This window comes from Pyxicephalus adspersus, chromosome 1 (assembly GCF_032062135.1).
Source record: "Pyxicephalus adspersus chromosome 1, UCB_Pads_2.0, whole genome shotgun sequence".
Lineage (NCBI taxonomy): Eukaryota > Metazoa > Chordata > Amphibia > Anura > Pyxicephalidae > Pyxicephalus > Pyxicephalus adspersus.
Genome location: NC_092858.1, coordinates 115,775,973 through 115,794,076, shown reverse-complemented (window position 1 = coordinate 115,794,076; position 18,104 = coordinate 115,775,973). Strand labels below are relative to the sequence as shown.

At 37.6% G+C, this 18,104-nt stretch overlaps 1 protein-coding gene across 13 annotated transcripts in view; it reads left to right on the top strand.

Annotated features, from left to right (window-relative positions):
- PLEKHA6 (pleckstrin homology domain containing A6) overlaps positions 1-18,104 on the top strand; it is a 161,327-nt gene that overhangs the window by 90,693 nt on the left and 52,530 nt on the right. For 11 of the 13 annotated variants that reach the window (XM_072424657.1, XM_072424665.1, XM_072424618.1 and 8 more), the window contains 8 exons: positions 2,892-2,969; positions 7,346-7,414; positions 7,518-7,598; positions 9,761-9,910; positions 10,086-10,181; positions 10,390-10,501; positions 12,090-12,229; positions 14,894-15,031. In XM_072424657.1, the coding sequence (XP_072280758.1) occupies positions 2,892-2,969; positions 7,346-7,414; positions 7,518-7,598; positions 9,761-9,910; positions 10,086-10,181; positions 10,390-10,501; positions 12,090-12,229; positions 14,894-15,031 (864 nt within the window). The remainder of the gene's footprint in view (positions 1-2,891; positions 2,970-7,345; positions 7,415-7,517; positions 7,599-9,760; positions 9,911-10,085; positions 10,182-10,389; positions 10,502-12,089; positions 12,230-14,893; positions 15,032-18,104) is intronic. The other 2 variants (XM_072424680.1, XM_072424684.1) reach the window with 2 other exon arrangements.

Genomic DNA, 18,104 nt, shown 5'->3' with positions numbered 1-18,104 from the left:
AAACTTGCTTCAGTATGTTTTAATAGACCCATGGCATGTGTGATTTTTATGATGACAAAAATAGAAGTCAACCTGTCAACTGTCGAGCCAAAGGAAGCTGTAGAGGTCCCTTACAAAATGAGAGACATTTTTCTTGGTTCAAGGTGTCAACTTTCATTTCATTTTTTCTGGAGCATAAATACCTCAGCTGCATTCATCTGTACTTGTTGGAGCTTTTCTGTATTAGAACAGGAACCCCTTTCTTAATTGTCAGCTACAACTATTTACATGCAAAATCTCATTGCATTACTTATTATATATTAAAGTGTAACTAAAGACAAAATAAAGCAGTGTTTGTTTTTCTGCATCCCCTTGCAACTTAATTTAATATATCCTGCCATTAGATGTGTTATTTTTTCCAGGTCAGACTGTTGACTGTTACATGAAGTCCAAGCTGCCAAATAGACAGAGTAGCTGTCAATCAACCAACAAGAGGCAAAAACTGATTCAGCTTGGCAGAATGTCCATGGTGCCCGCCAAGGTGCTCTTTTGCAAGCTGGTGGTACCCTTTTAAAAAAATATTTGAGTATTCCACTTTCTGCCCATCTTTATGTTGAGAGGTGAGAGAGAGGTGAGAGGTGAGAGAGAGAGAGAGAGAGAGAGAGAGAGACTATATATTTTGCAGATTTTTTTTTCCACTCCAGAACTGACATGCTGCTTTTCCTGAAACTTTGCCACAGGAAACTTTCAGATCAACTATTTGTTGTCCACATCAGAGCCCTGATGTATCAATGTGTAGGTGTGCTGTATAAGGGCAGGTTTAGACCTGCAATGGGAGCCATCCTGTGCAGCTGCCATAAAGTTGCAACGTGCCAGCTGCGCAGCACCTGGGCATGTTAAGGAATCATTGTTTGCAGAAGGTTGCAGTGAGTGGTCTGCTCCTGCTCACTGCTGCCCCCATTTATTCTCTATTGGGCTGCTGCAGATAGATGTTACATGTAACATCTAACCCCAGACAAAGACTTATAGAAGAGATAGGGTGTCTGTCCATAAGACTACATAAGTGTACTACATAAGTGTATATGTAATTTTTTACTTTTATTAGAAATGCCATGTGTAGTACAAACAGAACATTTTTTTCTATCACCCATCATTTCCACAGTAAAGCATTATAGTAGCAGGACAAACTGGAATGGAAATTCACCACAAGTTACATGGGTTGTGTTGGTTTACAGCAGCACACCTGGAATGGATTCTTCAGAGTCATTTGCTAGTAAGGTGCAGCACATCTGGAACAAATTTATTCAAAGCTATTTCCTAGTAAATGTTTTGAATCCTGGACCAGATCGATTCCAGGTTTGCTGGATCACCCAGCTTCACCGACGAAAGTGTATCCTCTCCAGGGGAGCTTTAATAAATCAGGCCCAATGGCTCACTGGCCTGAGAAAATGGTAACTGCAATGCAACCTTACTGCCAGTTCTGAACTCAGAACTTATTTCACATTGACATTTTTGTTAAAGCTTTTTATACAGTTTTTTTTGTCATTATAATGGTTTTTTGTAATGTAATTTTTATTGAAAATGTTTTTGATAGAAAATACTAAAAGAAACAAGTACAAACGTCAGTATTTACATGATCAAATGTGTAGAAAGCATGTCCAAATGAAATTACTCAACGCATAGTTAATGTATACACATTTTATACAATAGAGATAGCAACATTACAGAAACATTCACATTGGAACAATAACAATAGCTGTTTCAAAATAGCTGTAATCCGCTATACCTTAATTGCTATGCTTCAGTTTTTTGTCGCTTTTAGTTAGGCAGTAGAAGGTTGCAACATTGCTGCATGTTTTTTCCAGCGCTACATGCAGTATTCAAGGGCGTTTTACTATCCCAGTCATATATCCCAGAAGTGCTTGCCACTTCTATGCAAGCTATTTTAAGTGTTAACCCCCCGTTTCCCCCAACAGTTTCAATTAAAGAAAGTGGAAACGTACTAATAATTGTATTTAGTAGTATTTAGCATTAATAGTGCTTTACCTAAAGAAGATTAACATGTCATTTGACTTCTGTTGGCTGAAAGAGGAAGTATTCCAATACACAGATAAAATGGTGTAAATTTAAACATGAAACAGTCATAGACTATAATTTTCATAACTTGAAACTTTTTTTTACTGCCACAGGTTGTAGGTACCTTTCTTGTGAGTGTGTTTTTCAACAGCAATAGGAATCTCTGTGAACAGCTTCCTTGAGACTTTTCTGAATATGCCATGAAAACTGCCTCTTTACTCTTGTCTGAAAAAACTAAAACCCTCCACTCATGATTTCTGGTTTACATGTATATCATTAAAAATGTATGTTTTAGTGATGTAGTTGTACACATTAGTAAGCTCATAAGCCTTACTAGGATTATTGAAATACTTTTGCATACATGTACTGACGAGCAGAACCTAACGGAGGTTGAATATCACAACAAAGGAACCTCAGAAATACCTTTTTCATTTAAATATCCACTTGCTTGTTAATATCCCATTCAAACATGATGAACAGTTGACAATGTATTTGTTGATAATTAAGTTTTTTTAAATGCTGTACCTAGGCATTGTCCCATGCACACGCTTTGTATTCTTACAAACCCTTTTATTTTCCTATTCATATAAAATCATTTTAGAGTGATTCCAAAATGTAGATCATATTATACTTGTGGGAAATATATTGGGGTAGTAGGGCCCTTAAATGGTGTTTTGTTCAGATAATGTCCAGATAAATATGTTTTGATTTAGGACAGAACAGTAGAGAGGTAGAGAATGTCAGTTTCTGAACTCTGGAGTTTTTTTTGTATATATTATATATATTTTATATATATTTGTCCTCATTCTTTGTTTACCTCCCACCACCTGTTACAGATGAGTGAGAGTGAGACATTGATCAGCATGGTCAATAATATGGTACACTGTTCTCCTAGAGCACAGATCTTCATGCAAGTAAGAGAGCACCCAAGTGTGTCACTTCATTCTGCATGACACAGTTCATTACATTCCTATATGCGATTTAATATTAAATCACTGTTCTGGAACCAGAATTCTATTGGTTACCATAACAAGAAAGTTAGAAAATGTAAGCAATCCTCATTTCGCTAACAACCAAGTGAAATATGTTCTGGTAGTTAGAAGAGTGATTGTGTCATCTGCATGAATAATACAATGTATGGCCATATTCAGGTGCTTTTGTTGGTATGTGTTGATTCGTTGCATCATTCACATTTAGTCACTAGCTTTTTTGAATGGGTACCACACAAAAGGGTGGTTTGCTACTCCAGCTGCCTCCATAGAATTGTAACCACTTTTTTGTAACCATATGAACTATTTTGCAAGCCAAAGCATCTGTGATATTTTTTTAAGTAGTTTCAATTAAAAAATAAAGTGAAGAGCCTACCTTCTACCTCTTAGGTAAGTCTGGACATGCCTCTAGACAGGAATTTCCCATAGGCATACTATGTAGGGAGTGTTCAGTCTTCACCAGAAACTCATGGTAGTATGTACGACGGGGGACCCAAAAGAAACAGGACTGTCCTCCATGTGGCTGGACTGCGAGTGGAGGGGGTTTACTTAAGGTGCTTGTTCCCTCATCGCCAGTTAGTAGCCAGGCGGACGCTTCTGTGAAAGATCTCACTTCTCGGCAGTGATTGTTTTTAAATGCTTTTCTCGTTACCCTGTCGAAATTGTGATGTCAAATTTCAGGGAGCAAATAACTTTTGTTTTCTCTTCAGCAAAACACCAATAGAATCATTACAGATGATTCAGATGACTTTCAAAGAAAAAGCTCTGAATCGAACGAGAGTTTTCAAATGATTTGAGGTTCAACAAAGGAAATTTAAGCATCGAGGATCAACCCCGTTCTGGACGCCCTTCAAGCAGCCGGAGCGACAAGAACAGGTCTTCTGTCATAATGCGGTGCACTGAGCTCTACTAGGGGGTGCTGAGATGTTCCTGGCTTTGCCCCCTTCCAGATGAAATAGAAAAATGAGAGTGGGGGCATATGACAGCCTAATATCTTAGTATGTAAATGTGCAAATATCAGGTCTTTGCAATTCTTAAAAGTGTTTTTCTTTTAGTGAGAAGCTGTGATGGCAGAGGCACAAGCAAGTTTCACATCGTTGAAGTTACGGGCCATCATGAAGTTTTTGTTTCTCCAGGGAAAGTCAGCAAAGGACATTCAAACTGAGATGTCACAAACACTGGGGGAGAAGTGTCCTTCCTACAGCAATGTCAAAACCTGCATGTTTTGTTTCAAGACTGGGCATTTCACCGTTGAAGATGAGCCCTGCAGTGGGCGCCCCCCCAACCTCACCTGACCCGGCAACCTGCAATGCTGTCCATGAGCTGATTTTTGAGGACTGGCGAATATCCACAAAAAAAAAAAAATTTGTTTACCACCACTATCCTAGACATGTGCAAGCTTTCAGTGAAGTGGGTGCCAAAATGTTTGAACAGTGATCAGAAGAAGGAACGAGTTGAAGCATCCAAAGCCCTCTTGGCCCATTTTGAAGCTGCACAGGACTTTTTGGCTAGGTTGGTGACAGAAGATAAAACCTGGCTCCACATCGATGATCCTGAAACCAAGAAACAGTCCAAGGAATGGCGCCACAGCGGGTCCCTGTGGCCAAAGAAGTTCCAAACTTCTTTGTCCAAAATAGTCATGGCGTCCTTTTTCTGAGACAAAGACCGACTGTTGGTGGACTACCTACCTCAGGGCTCTAGTATCACCGGACAGTGTTATTCTAACCTCCTGGACCAGTTGACAGAGGCAATTAAGATGAAATGTCGTGGAAAGTTGACCAAAGAGATCCTTTTTTTGCAGGACAATGCACCTGTGCATACGTCCAATGTTGTGGCTGCCAAATTGAAACAATTGGCCCACCATGCCCCCTACTCATCTGACCTGGCCCCTTTAGACTATTATCTGTACCCGAATTTGAAGAAACACCTGAAGGGGCAACGTTCTGAGGACATTTCTGACGTCAAAGATGCTGCTGAGAGCTGGTTTGCCATCCAACCAAAGGACTTTTATTTGGTCTATAATGGACGAGAAAAGCTTCAACTATGATGTACCAAGTGCATCAGTTTCAGGGGAATATGTTGAATAAATGGGTTATTTCATAACTCTGGCTTTCTTCTATCTGGGCAAAGCCAGGAACTTCTCAGCACCCCCTCGTATGTCACTCCTGTGTAACAGTGGTCTTCGTTAATTTTGTTTTCTTTGAAAGCCATCTGAATTATTTGTAATGATTCCACTGGCAATTTGCCAAGGAGAAATCAAAATTTCAAACAGTTCTTTGCTCCCTGAAATTTGACATCACAATTTTGACAGGTTAACGAGAAAAGCATTTAAGATCAATCACTGCCTGAGGAGTGAGAAAATGTTTCACAGAGACGTCCGCCTGGCTACTGACTGACGAGGGATGAGGGAACAAGCACTGACCTTAATTAAACCCCCTCCACTCGCGGTCCAGCAACACGGAGGACAGTCCTGTTTCTTTTGGGTCCCCCTTCGTATAGACATTCTGTTTCATAATTGCAGACTGTCAACCCAAGTGTGGTGGCAAAGTAGAATGGAAAGAAACAAGCTGTGGTTCGGGTAGATTTGGGGAACTAACACAAATTATAACTAATGGCAAAAAAACATCAGAACCATCAGAGTAAAAACATCAGAACCAAAACATTACTCAGAGCACATTATTTATGGTATATTTGCCACCTGGCCACATCAGAGGACACGTGAGGTGGGCAGCATTTATTGGCAGTTGTCTGTTGGACAGGATAAAATAAGGCTAGCCATCTTCACAGTACTGTTTTTACCATATACTCAATGCATGTTAAATTTATCATTCATTGACTGAAAAATTAAACCTTTTTAGGAAATGAGTGACCCTGTATTAAATTTAAGAATAAATTTACTTGTAAAAATGCTTCTAAGAATATTAAAAGCAAGAAGGAGTGGCCCTTTCATCAGTGTTTTTCTCCCCAGCACAGATTGTTCCCTCAATGATGTACTCATCACAACACATTTTCTGTACTTGTTTTTCACCTTTTACCCAGTGTCTGCAAAAGGTTATTCAACTGTTTATTTCATGCTATCTGCATTACAATCTTTGGCAGCTATTTCCCTGACTGTCTGTACTGTGCTCTTGGCACCTGTCTTCCACTGCTCTTGCAGTCCCCATTCTCCCACTGCTCTTGCAGTCCCCATTCTCCCACTGCTCTTGCAGTCCCCATTCCAAGTTAAACATTTTTTTTTTCTATTTATTTTTACTTTTGTCCAGTTCCCTTTTTATGTTTTTTGGCCCCTTACCAATATTGCTCACATTATTTCTCAGGCACCCTCCTAGCAAAAACTATATTGTCCCTTTATTTGAGTCAGTGGTGTTGAATGAGATCCAATGGATGTTATCCTCAAGTATATTCAAATTTGTGGGTCCTTGTGAGATCTAGTTGAGGTAGATCTAAAGCTAAAGGTACTACAAGAAATAATGAAACCTTGGGTGAGATGAAACTTAATATGCAGGGGGGATCAGGGACAATAATAAAACCATCAGATGTGTACAGTCTGCTTTGGTCTTTGAGATGGAAGAGAAGTTTAATTTTTTTAGTGTTGAAACAATCTTTTTCTTCATTATGGAAAATGTGCAGGGTGCATTTTCCCCCATACCCTAGAGAAGTGCAGACAATAAAAAATACAGACTAGTGGTGGATATATATACATTTTAGGGTTTTTTTTCTGTTTTGGTTGCCGCTGCTCCTGACTCTGCATTACACATAATTTTCTTGCATCTCTTTTTTTCCCACATTTCCAACCATACCTCTCTACATATTATAGTCTGGCGCATTTAAAACTACATATTGGCTGACCGTCTCATCTCTTGCCCATGATCAGATTCCAATGGCTTTTTCTCTCTTTTCACAGGTTTTAGCTTAGTTTGATTGTTTATGGGTTTGATAAGATGACACCATGTCTCTTCTTTTTTTCCTCATCTGTGGTCATCTACAGAATTTACTCTGCCTCCTACATAACCCTGGAATCACAACTGTTAACGTTACGCCTTCCTCATCACCTTTTTCTATACCCATGTTAAGCTGGTATTTTAATTTTTCTTTCTTTCATTATAATTTATAATTCCCTCTTTGTTTCCAATAGTTCCCCTTCTATTTTTCACCAAATGCCTGTTTTGCTAGTATAAAAATACAATTCTTACGTCATTCATTTCCTAAAGTGCATGTTATTCCTTTGAATTTAATGAGCAAAGTTTACTTTTCTTCTTTCTTTGGAGCAAACTGTAATTAAACATATCTGTATTACTTAGGTGTCCCCATACACAGATCCTTACAGGGAGGCATTACAGAGCTACAAGTTCAACGAACAAGATACTGATGTAAGTTGATCATTTATGAGCAGTTTTATCCATGCAATGTTGTTGTAGAAACATCTGAATAAAAGACATTTGCTTTAGTGATGTTGTGCTGTCCTTCTGACAGAAACTCCTGGGCAGACTGTGTGAACAACACAAAGTGGTAAGAGAGCAAGACCGTCTGGTACAGCAACTAAGAGCTGAGAAGGTAAGCCAATAACTAAATAAGCAATATGAGAAAGGTTAGTATATATATTTAAGGAAACTCTATACACTTAAATAACACTTTTTCTTTATACCTCCTTGTTTTCTCAAAGAAACAAAATTATACAAGTAGTCAGGTAAATGTGTTGAAATTTGCACATAGCTGTATGAATTGCTACTTTGCATCTATTTCAGTTCTCTCATCTCCATCTTAGAATAGTTTTGTTTGGTTTATTAGGTATAATAAACAAAAGAAAAGAAAAGAAAGAAATAATATAAAAATCAGATTCTTTCCTATCTCAATTCTCTCTGGTAAAGATGCATTACCAATAAAAATATTTGTAATCCGGTCAACTAGTACAGACCAATTTAACAATATAACTATTGGTCAGAAAGAACCTGCCAGAATTGCTTTAATGCTGAGCATACAAATTTAATTTTTATTCAGCAAATTCTGCCACTGTCAGGCAACTTTTATTAGCCAAAATATTTTAACAGATTTAGGCAGCCTTTCAATTAGCTGGTAAAGCTGCTAGAAAAAGGTATGTGTGGCCACCTCTTTGTCTTTTTTTCTTACCAAAAATGTTTCTAGACCCTGGTTCTTGAGGACACATTTCATTTACAGTATAAGGATAAAATAGTTTTGAAGCTTCAGTCCTCCCTTTCAAAGGTTGTTTTGGCCTTTTAACTTATTAAGTGCTTCTCTCTATTCAATACCAGCTTCTCTCTATTACTTTCTCATGGAAAGAAAATGGATGGATTTACTAGATATTTTACTCAGACTTATTGCCTAATGAGACCGGTACTAACATTAGGTATCCAGTATTTTCCTCAGACATTTTTTTTAAGCTAGGTGGGAAGATACTGTAGCTAAGTGGCAGCCTCTGTATCGTGACCCCACTTTTCAGTAAACAAAAACAGTCAGAAGGTCACTGAAAAGTGCCGGGGGTGTGCCCGGCTAAAAGAGGCTGTATAGAACACTGGATATCCGTTTACAAAGTATGACAACTGCTATTTGGTTTTACCTTTTTATTCTGTAACATTAACAGATGCTATAATAATATCCACAAATCAGCAACACTTCTTCCTTCTTAAAAGAAATAGTACCAACAATAAATTGCACACAGTACCTAAGAAGTAATTCTATTCCTATTTTTTTTATTAATTCTTCAATAATACACTATACAAATAACACATTCCACCTACGAAAAAAAAAGATGTGGGAAAAATATAATAAAAATATAAAGTATATATAAAACTTTTCAGTCTGCCTTGAGGAATACAGGTAAGTCTGTCATTGACCATAATCCAGTAATTTTGTTCAATCAGTGACATGGGAAGAGAAATCCCTGATAAATCTCTTACCACATGGCACCAATCTTCCCGATCCCATACCTTCTCCAGATCTTTTACCCATGCAATTCTGCTATCAAGCAAAACACTTGCTTATAAAAAAAATGGATGTTGAAATGGAGATTTCCAAATACACCCTAAAAACTTAGCCTTTTGCTCCCTCTGCTGAGTTAAAAGATTTTTTCAAAAGGAGTCAGCCCATAAGGAGGTGAGCTTTGTGCAGCGTTAAGTTGAACAAATGATCTTAATTGTATATATTGATAGTATTCTGATACTGGACATTGCTCATTACTAATCAGCTGACCCCAACTTATAATTGAATTACCCCACATCATATCACCAATTCTCAAAAATGCCTTTTTATCCACTATTTAAATCCTGATATTTCCATCCCTGGTAAAAATTCCGGGTTTTGCCAAATTGGGGTAAGAGGTAAATAAGCAGAACATATTTTTGGATTATTCTTAATTCTTTCCCGTACTAATAATCCATTTATGGAATAACTGATGAACGAATCTTGATAGGCACAGGGCTCTTCAGTACACTTGGTGATAGAGAAAATGCTGGCAATGACAAGTCTTATAAACTACCTACCAGCCCTTCCCCTAAAACTGCTGGCAAGTTTCCTGTAGGCCTAAAATCTGTTTTTATAGTGTACTTTAAGTGACATTTTGTCTGCTTTATTTACCTGGTGCACAGTAGCTCTTTTATAAATAGGGTGAATAAATCCTTCATAAATATACTCTAAAATGTTAAAAATTTACCCAAGATCTGTTCTATGGCACTGCTGACTGGTTTAAATTAAATTGTTAGGAGAGTCTGGAGAGTGCATTAATGGGAACTCACCAGGAGATGGAGATGTTTGGCAATCAGACAGCATTCCCAGACAAGTTACTACATCGAAAGGAATCTCTACAAAACCAGCTGATCAGCATTCGTGTGGAACTGTCACAGGCCACTACAGTAAGTAATAAAGAGTGATATAGTTACCTCCAGTTTTGCATAAGTAAAGGTATATAAAAGTGTTCAGCAATTTAAACAGTGTATGATATATATATGAATCTATCACTAATTTCTGCTATATATTTAGTTTACTGTATATTGAGAAACAAACTAGTCAAGTATGATTGTTTTTTAGGCATTAAACAACAGCACTCTTGAGTATGAGATCTTGGAAGCAGAGGTGTCTTCCTTGCATGATGCTTTATGGGAACAGCTAAATCTCAACATACAGGTAAGGCTAGAATATCCCTTAAAGATTAACCAAATGCTATTGATATAATTACTGGGTCTCAGTGCATCTTAACTCAATGCATGTAGGTAATGGCTTGTGGGATGGACCAACAAGGGGATGTAAATAAATTCCTGTAAACACCACAGCCTCTGGCTATGTAATGTAAAAAAAAATGTCAATACAAACATATCCTTCGTTGATTCCTTAGAATGAGCTGATCAACCGACACATTCAGAGAGAAATTTGGAGAATTCAAGATGTAATGGAAGGACTTCGAAAGAATAACCCCTCTAGGGGTACTGACACAGCCAAACACAGAGGTAGGCAAGTTCGGAAACTTGAATTTTTTTTATCATTCATTGAGGGACACAAAACTGTAGATAGACCACTGGTACATTTCTTCCTACAAAAGGATTGGACACTGGTTTGTAAAACAAAATAAGCGGGCTTATTTCCACTTGTTGGCTTCACACAATAACTGTTATAGCACTTCTGGTCCATCAAATCTTATCTCTTTGACAAACCAGATGGTTTCATCTATTTGACTCATTTTAGCTTGAACCTAAACTCTAGGCAAAATATGTTCCACCTCTCCACTGTAAAGGTACATTTCTTGTTTTGTTTGGGGTGTAAAAAAAGTAGAATAAAACTTAACTTATTCCTCCCTCCTCTTCCTAAGCCTTGTGACCTCACTAACAAAATAGAGCACCTGGCAGTCAGGAGAGCAATGGCTGCTGCAGTAATGAGAAATTAAGCAATAATTACTGCTACAGAATCATTCCCTAGAGTAAACAAACAATTAACACCTGCTATGAGGAAAGGGATCCTTCAAGTGTACACAAGACTTTTGTGTTCAGCTAGATGATCGACAAACTACATTAGTTGGTTGATTGACAAACCATCAAAAGTTTTTGCACGTTGCAGATGGAATCTGTTCATTAGGGGGTGGTTTCTACCAGGGAGACTTCCGCCATCCACAGACATCCTGTTTGCAGGTTTGGTCTGGTGAGTGCAGGTGTGATACATGTGAGCTTTCAAGTCAGTACTAGATGACACATGGGTATACTCATAGGTTCCCTAGAACTAAAGTTGTTCAGTTTCAGCAGCTTTTGATGCTATTGTTCTGTAGTCATCAATGTGGGGACCCAACATGTTGAGGTTTTCATGCCAAGATCCACATGCAAAGTATAATACCTGCTGCTCACTGAACAAGTAAGTGTGAAGTGTGGTGAATGAATTAGGTTATTAAATTAGGAAGACACTTTACTTTCTACTTTCTTTTTCTTTCTATGTGGAGCTGCTGTGTCTGCTGCTGTTGTTGATGTCATTCTCTACCTCTTTAAACCTTTTCAGTGGCAAAACAACAGAGTAATCAAAGCCTGTTAAAGAAGCAAACATATAGGTCAATGTCTACAGGAATTTATAGTTTTTGCAGACCAACCATTTCTTGAGTTTCTTGTTATTATTCATCTGTTTCAAGTTTGTGAGGCAGCAACTTAGCCTTCTGCTCACATTTTTGCAAAACGGATGTATCTATATTAGTGGATGCCAGATTTGACCATAAGCTGTTATAGAAGGTTGTATTAATTGATCTGTTATGAGTAAAAAAGGTTTTCACCCTTTTTTTCGCCTTCCTGCTCTTTGGGTTATAGTAGTTTGGTGGAGCTGACCCTTTTGTTTTCTTTTGCAACTCAGTGGATAATCCTCCTGTAAGCAGCATTGTGCAAAGTGGTCTTTTTGCAGTGCTGTATCCCTTAATAAACAACTTATAGAAAATAATTTTAGGGTGAGTATAAAAATGTCATTTGATGTGACAAGATACATACATTTAATGTGGAGAAAAAGACTTGAGAACAAATTGTCAAATGATGGTATACTTATACATTTTTCATATCACCTTTCTTTTAGTAGTCACAGGGCCATCAGCAACTTTCAGTTCCAACAGCCCAGCCAGTCCCTTAAGCTCTGCCAGCCTCACTAGTCCTCTCAGCCCTTTCTCACTCATGTCAGGATCTCAAGGCTCACCAACTAAGCACACTACAAGTGAGGTAAGTGACTTTCACCTCATTAGTTGTATGCATATTGATGATTTTCAATATTTTCAAGAGTCATTTTCAAGGGTTTACTAACCTCAAAGGGGCTCTGCCTGCCTCACAGGGCCAAGCAAAAAATCTGAACTGTATTTTTATTCTCCAAGCTTTGCTACAAAAAAACATTTTGCTAGGTATATTGATGTGTACCCCATTTCATTGTTTTCACTTGACAGAGGTCGGCATGCTGGGGTTTTCTGCATGGATTTTATAGGGAGTTCAGGTTTTATTCATGGTGTTATTAACAGCGTCTAGTGTCCTGCCACTTGTCCTAGACCTATTGTTTCAGGCAGTTTAGTAGTAAAGAAGAGGAAAGAATAAAAGATCTGGAGCTTATCTTAAAAAGCAGGACATCAATTTCAGCTTCGTTAATGTAGCCTGGCAGATTCTTTTGGAGAATATTTTCATAGTACCATAAAAACTGAATGTCTTCTTTGTTACCTCTGTAGCAATACTGTCTTTTTCCCTGCATTTCAGCTGCTCAGGGATAATAGTGTTTTCTAAACAATGATTTTATAAAAGTGTAAACAAATGGGGTCCAGTTTTTACTTAATCTGTAGTTCATCTGATTAAAGGGTATTTAAAGCCATATTTCCACTGATAAATGTAGTATAATAATAATGCAACCTTTTCTGCTAAGTAGTAGCATTTTGTACTTGTGTTTTGTCCTATTCATATGTTATGACTACTCTGCTGCTTAAGGTATTATTTACACAAATCATGTGTTATACAGTCTAGAGGAGGACTGGACACTAGAAACAAAAAAATAGGGGCCATATCCCTATCCTGTATATCTTGCTTAGTTCCCCCAATCTGGCTAATATTCTTTCAAATAGATTTGAATTCAATGTTTTCAATGCTAAACTCTGGAAGCATAGGTTTTCCCATTTTCTACGATGGTGATCCCTCCCTGATTCTGTCTAAGGTTTCAGAGCAATACATTTAAAGTGCTGTGTCCCTTAGCGGATAATCAAGTAAATTAGATTTTTGTATCCCTGTTTGAATCCTGTTTTTCACTGGGGGGCAATGCAGTCAACCCTATCGTGTTAAATATTGCTTAGTGAATTCATGCTGCTTGCTACATCCTAGCAGCATACCAATCGAAAGGGTATGGCCTCAGGCTTCTGATTTTCTTTTGCAGAGTTTCAAATCCTCTAGCAGTCAGCAGTATATCCCATGGTTCATCAATGTAAAGATCTGTGGTATTTAATAGACTCAGGATAACTAAAATGTTTACTTTGCAAGTGAGTGTTAATAAAAAAGGCCACCATTGATGGGTAAACACTTGTTCACTTTTTTACCTAAATTACTGTGTCTGTGTGTGTGAAAGTGTTATACAATTCATGTAAACAAATTAAAGATACAATATTTTAAAGTGTTTGTCCAGCCATATTTTAGGAGGTGGGAAGGATTAGAACTCTTGTTGAATTTTTACTTTTGGCTTTAAGAACTTTTCCCTTACTATCTGTGAGGATATGCCTATGTAATGTACAGCGCTGCATAATATGTTGGCGCTATATAAATCCTGTTAAATTATAATAATAATATACTTGTATTTCCAAACATGTCATGTTCATGCTGTTGGCTATTTTACTATATATACATATTAAACATATCCCAGATAAAACTTAATAGACATAGTTGATTCAGAGGAAGGTAAAAAAAACTTCTAAACCGAATGGTTAAATTTGTTACAACTGGGGCAAAAAATGTTCTTCCAGATCCCGTGAGGCATGTTAGAATTATACATACTTTTACCCCATTTTTCTCATTGCTGAGTGTAAAGTCTGTTCACTGATGACTCAAAAGGACAGTAACATCCCCCTTGCCTAGGCAGTGCACACACTACCACTGTACAAAACTTCTAATTCTAAACTCTAATTGCACCTTTTAGAGGCATCTTTTATATATAGTAGAGATTGAGGAATGGGAGGGAGCCCAGCCAACATAGGTTAACCTTCCATTTGAGTGAAAGGTCCATTTTAACATACATTTCATTTGATACATTGCACAGTACAGATGCTGCTCATGTATATAAGTAAAAATTGGTTGTAATAGACACACTGTCTAATCTCCTGCCTAAGCTCAGTGCTGTAATAGATGCTATCTCCTTGACTGTGTCAGCAGAGGAACCCTTACAAAAAATTTGTAAATAGGCATGCCTATTTTCTTTTGTAAACATAAAAGCTGTTTTATTATTGGCAGTTTTAAAATCCTGCACAACTGCAGCAGGCTTTTTGAGTAAGGAATGGTTACAACCCTTCAAATTTACCTTTACTTTCTTTCTTGGTATCAATGGTCACCAATACAAACAAAAGACTGAATCTTCCCAATGGGGACACAATAGTAAAAACCTTACAGAGAGTCTAATCCTTCCCCACTCTATTCAAAATAATAAATAAAAAGTATTTGCCTTTACATTAAATATTCAAAGATATACTATAAGCCAGAATGTTGTGTCATTAAACCATTTCCATTATTTTCATGACATAAATAACTATATCAGTATTTGTCAAGTTTATCTTCAGATGTTATGTCCTGTTCTTTTGTTCTTTTACCCTTATAATTTTCCTGATATTTCATCCCTTTCTGCTAATGCTTTCTGGCTTCCTCTTTGCTCAGGACTCGGGCCCCCCTCGACCCCCTCTCCCTCTTTCATACACACCTCTGGACTCTCCTCCAGCTGTCCCTCCACCCCCGGGGGAGGGCCGCTTCCAGCCTTGGCCTTACCCTGTGTCCCCCTGCTGGCCACACAGTGAGGTAACTAAAGGGCATGGCATGCACGGCGAACAAACTATAGTGTGTGGGGGGGGGGGGATGAGATATTTTGCAAGTTTCTTACATCTACATGAAAGAGTGCATGCAATCAAACTTTAGTAGTTTGAAAGTTTAAATGTTTATAAAGTTTGGTTATCGTTTCTCTTTGCAATGATGTTTAACTCTCATTTGTTATGTTTTTCTTTGTCCTATATATTCACATTATCCTGATAAAGGTATTGTTCAGTGAGGTGTACCTTTTGCCATGATCAGAGGTAGTTCAAGACTGACAGATGACACATGAATGTTTTACATTTTTTTAATTATTACATTTGCTAGATGCCATCCAATGACAAAGAGCAATAAAAACTTGTATATAACTTGCATAGGGTATTTTTAACTGTATGTAACAAAATATTTTGTAAGTGGGTTTGTAAGCATAAATGTTCATTTATTAAAAGTCGTAAAAGGTAACACTAAAGTAATTAAACCTTCATTGAACGCCATATATTGGTTTTACAATTCCAAAAAAAAAAAGAAATATTCCAGCTCACAAACATTAAAGCGTACCTAAACTCACAATTTTCACTTTACATTAAGGGGTAGACAACCCTTTTATGTAAGTAAAAATTCTGTGTTTGTTTTTTTTTTTTTCAGCGCAACATCCTTAATAATAAAAAAAAGGGTGCAGCACTGCCCCCTAATTCTAGATCCTCAAATCTGCTTCTGTTCCGTACAGAATCACCTGCTCACTGATTGTTATGCTTGTCTTCCAGGTTCAGTCCACCCACTTTCTGTCCAACTCACTTACCAATTTGGGTTATTGCTGTTATTGATTTAATATAGTTTCTAATAACAATGTTAAATATAATTTCAGCAAATTTCCTGTGCACATTTAAACTGTTTTGCAGGCAGGATGCCCTTAGTGGATTGTTCTGAAAGTTGTCAACATAGAATCCCTGGGCAGAATCTGGGCATTTTGGTGTCTCAGAGGTTAGCACTCCGGCCTTTGCAGAGCTAGGTCCTAGGTTCAAATCCCAGCCAGGACACTATCTGCATGGAGTTTGCAGGTTCTCCCCGTGTCTGCGTGGGTTTCCTCCCACATCCCAAAAATATGCAGTTAGATTAATTGGCTTCCCCCTAAATTGACCTTAGACTACATTAACCACATATGACTATAGTAGGGACATTAGATTGTGAGCTCCTTTGAGGGACAGTTAGTAACACGACTATGGACTTTGTACAGCGCTGCGTAATGTGATGGCGCTATATAAATACTGTGTAATAATAATCCCTGAGAGTCTCCTGCCTAGAGTTTCTTAAAGCGGCAAACTTGTTAAAAGGACAGCCTTTTACCATAATCTGTACATATGTACAGCATACTTGCAGATTATGGCATGTATACCTACCCCTTAATTTGTGCTATCCTCCAGAGATATGAAGGTCTAGGTCACTGCTTTTTTCCCTGCTGCCATGCACTACCATCTTCACTGGTGATTTTTCTAGGTCCCACAACAATCTATTGTCCCCACTGGATAGCCACTAAGTGGCAAGAAAAGAACTGTGCAGTTTAAAAAGAAAATAAAGTCACTAGTAGCCTGGCAAAAAGGTCGTTTATCAAAGGGGTCTTATCTTCTGCTGAAAACCTCTAACTCCAGTTGACTTTTCCTCAACAGCACCTAAAACAATTGAACAATAAACATTTTCTTTCAATGGACTGTTCTAAATAATGTTAGCACTGGATTCTGGAGAATCTGATCTGAAAAATGAATGTGCAATTTAAAAAGTTCAACTGCCACAATGGTTTGTAAATTGTTTGCAATATTATCATCATGACTTCCTAAACAGTCTCCTCCTGTGTAGGGTGGGATCATCCTCAATGAGGGTAGTGGAACTTGTGCTTACTATTTTTCTCTTGCTAGGAGCCAACCATAAACGTAGACATACCAGGGCATAAGACATTGATCCAGAGCATGGTAATGCCTGCAAGTGAACATGTCTGTGAAACAGTTCACACACACACTGACCCTAGAGCAGGCAGCATTAACCAGCTAGAATATATCACATTAAGGAAAAAAAATAACCCAGAGAACCTTTTTTTCCAGCATGTCCTGGATCCACCAATCCAGATAAAAGTAGAAGCCAATTTCCTATACAATCTATATAACCTACATAAATTATTTAGACTGGGGCCCATCTCTGCAAGATCAGGGTACAAGGATGTCTGATGATAATGTCAATACTCTAGAGTTGTCAGGGGAGTTCAAAAACTATTTGACATTTCTGTTTATGTTCAAGGTTGTCAAAGCTTAGTAATCTATTCCCATCAATCCTGACTACCAGCATCCCAAAACATCCATGCAATATTTTTTTTTGTCATTTTGTGAAGACATTTGCTGTGTCTGTGATCGATCCGCTGTTATGGTTAAACCTTTTAACTTTTTTTTTTTAGCTTAACCTTTTAACCTATTTATACAAACTATACAAACTAGACACGGATCTTTGACTACAGGTACAAACCATACATTGGGTTACGTAGTCATTTTCTCCTTTACTAGGAGATCCAGGAACTTTATCTCAGGCATTTTAAAGAACTAGGAGTACAGGACATAAAAAAATATGCAGGACAATATTGCCTGTTATAGTTCTTCATTTTGGTGTAAAAGGTAACCAGTGGAGGTTGTTGGTCATAGATAGAAAAAAAAAATATTTTTATGTTACTGTATATTTGAAACATTATACATGTTACCCCCTGGAAAAACGAGTACTACAGGAGTTTCTATGGTGGACCAATTATGTTGACCTAACTGCCTAAAAACAAATTTCAGCTTCACATGAAAATTAGAAGTGAGTAACTAAAAGGAGTGTGCACTTAATCATACTATATAAATAAAGAAGTGTGATTGTGTTTCCCACTAATAGGGAGAGGGTATTTGGAATTAGGAGTAGGACTGTGAAAGTCTGTGAGGGTCTTGAAATACTCCATCTTAAATTATAAGGTATAGAAAAGCTACAAACAAAACCTACCAATAAGAAAAGTAGAGACTTTGCCTGTTGCATACCCTTGGTTCTTAAT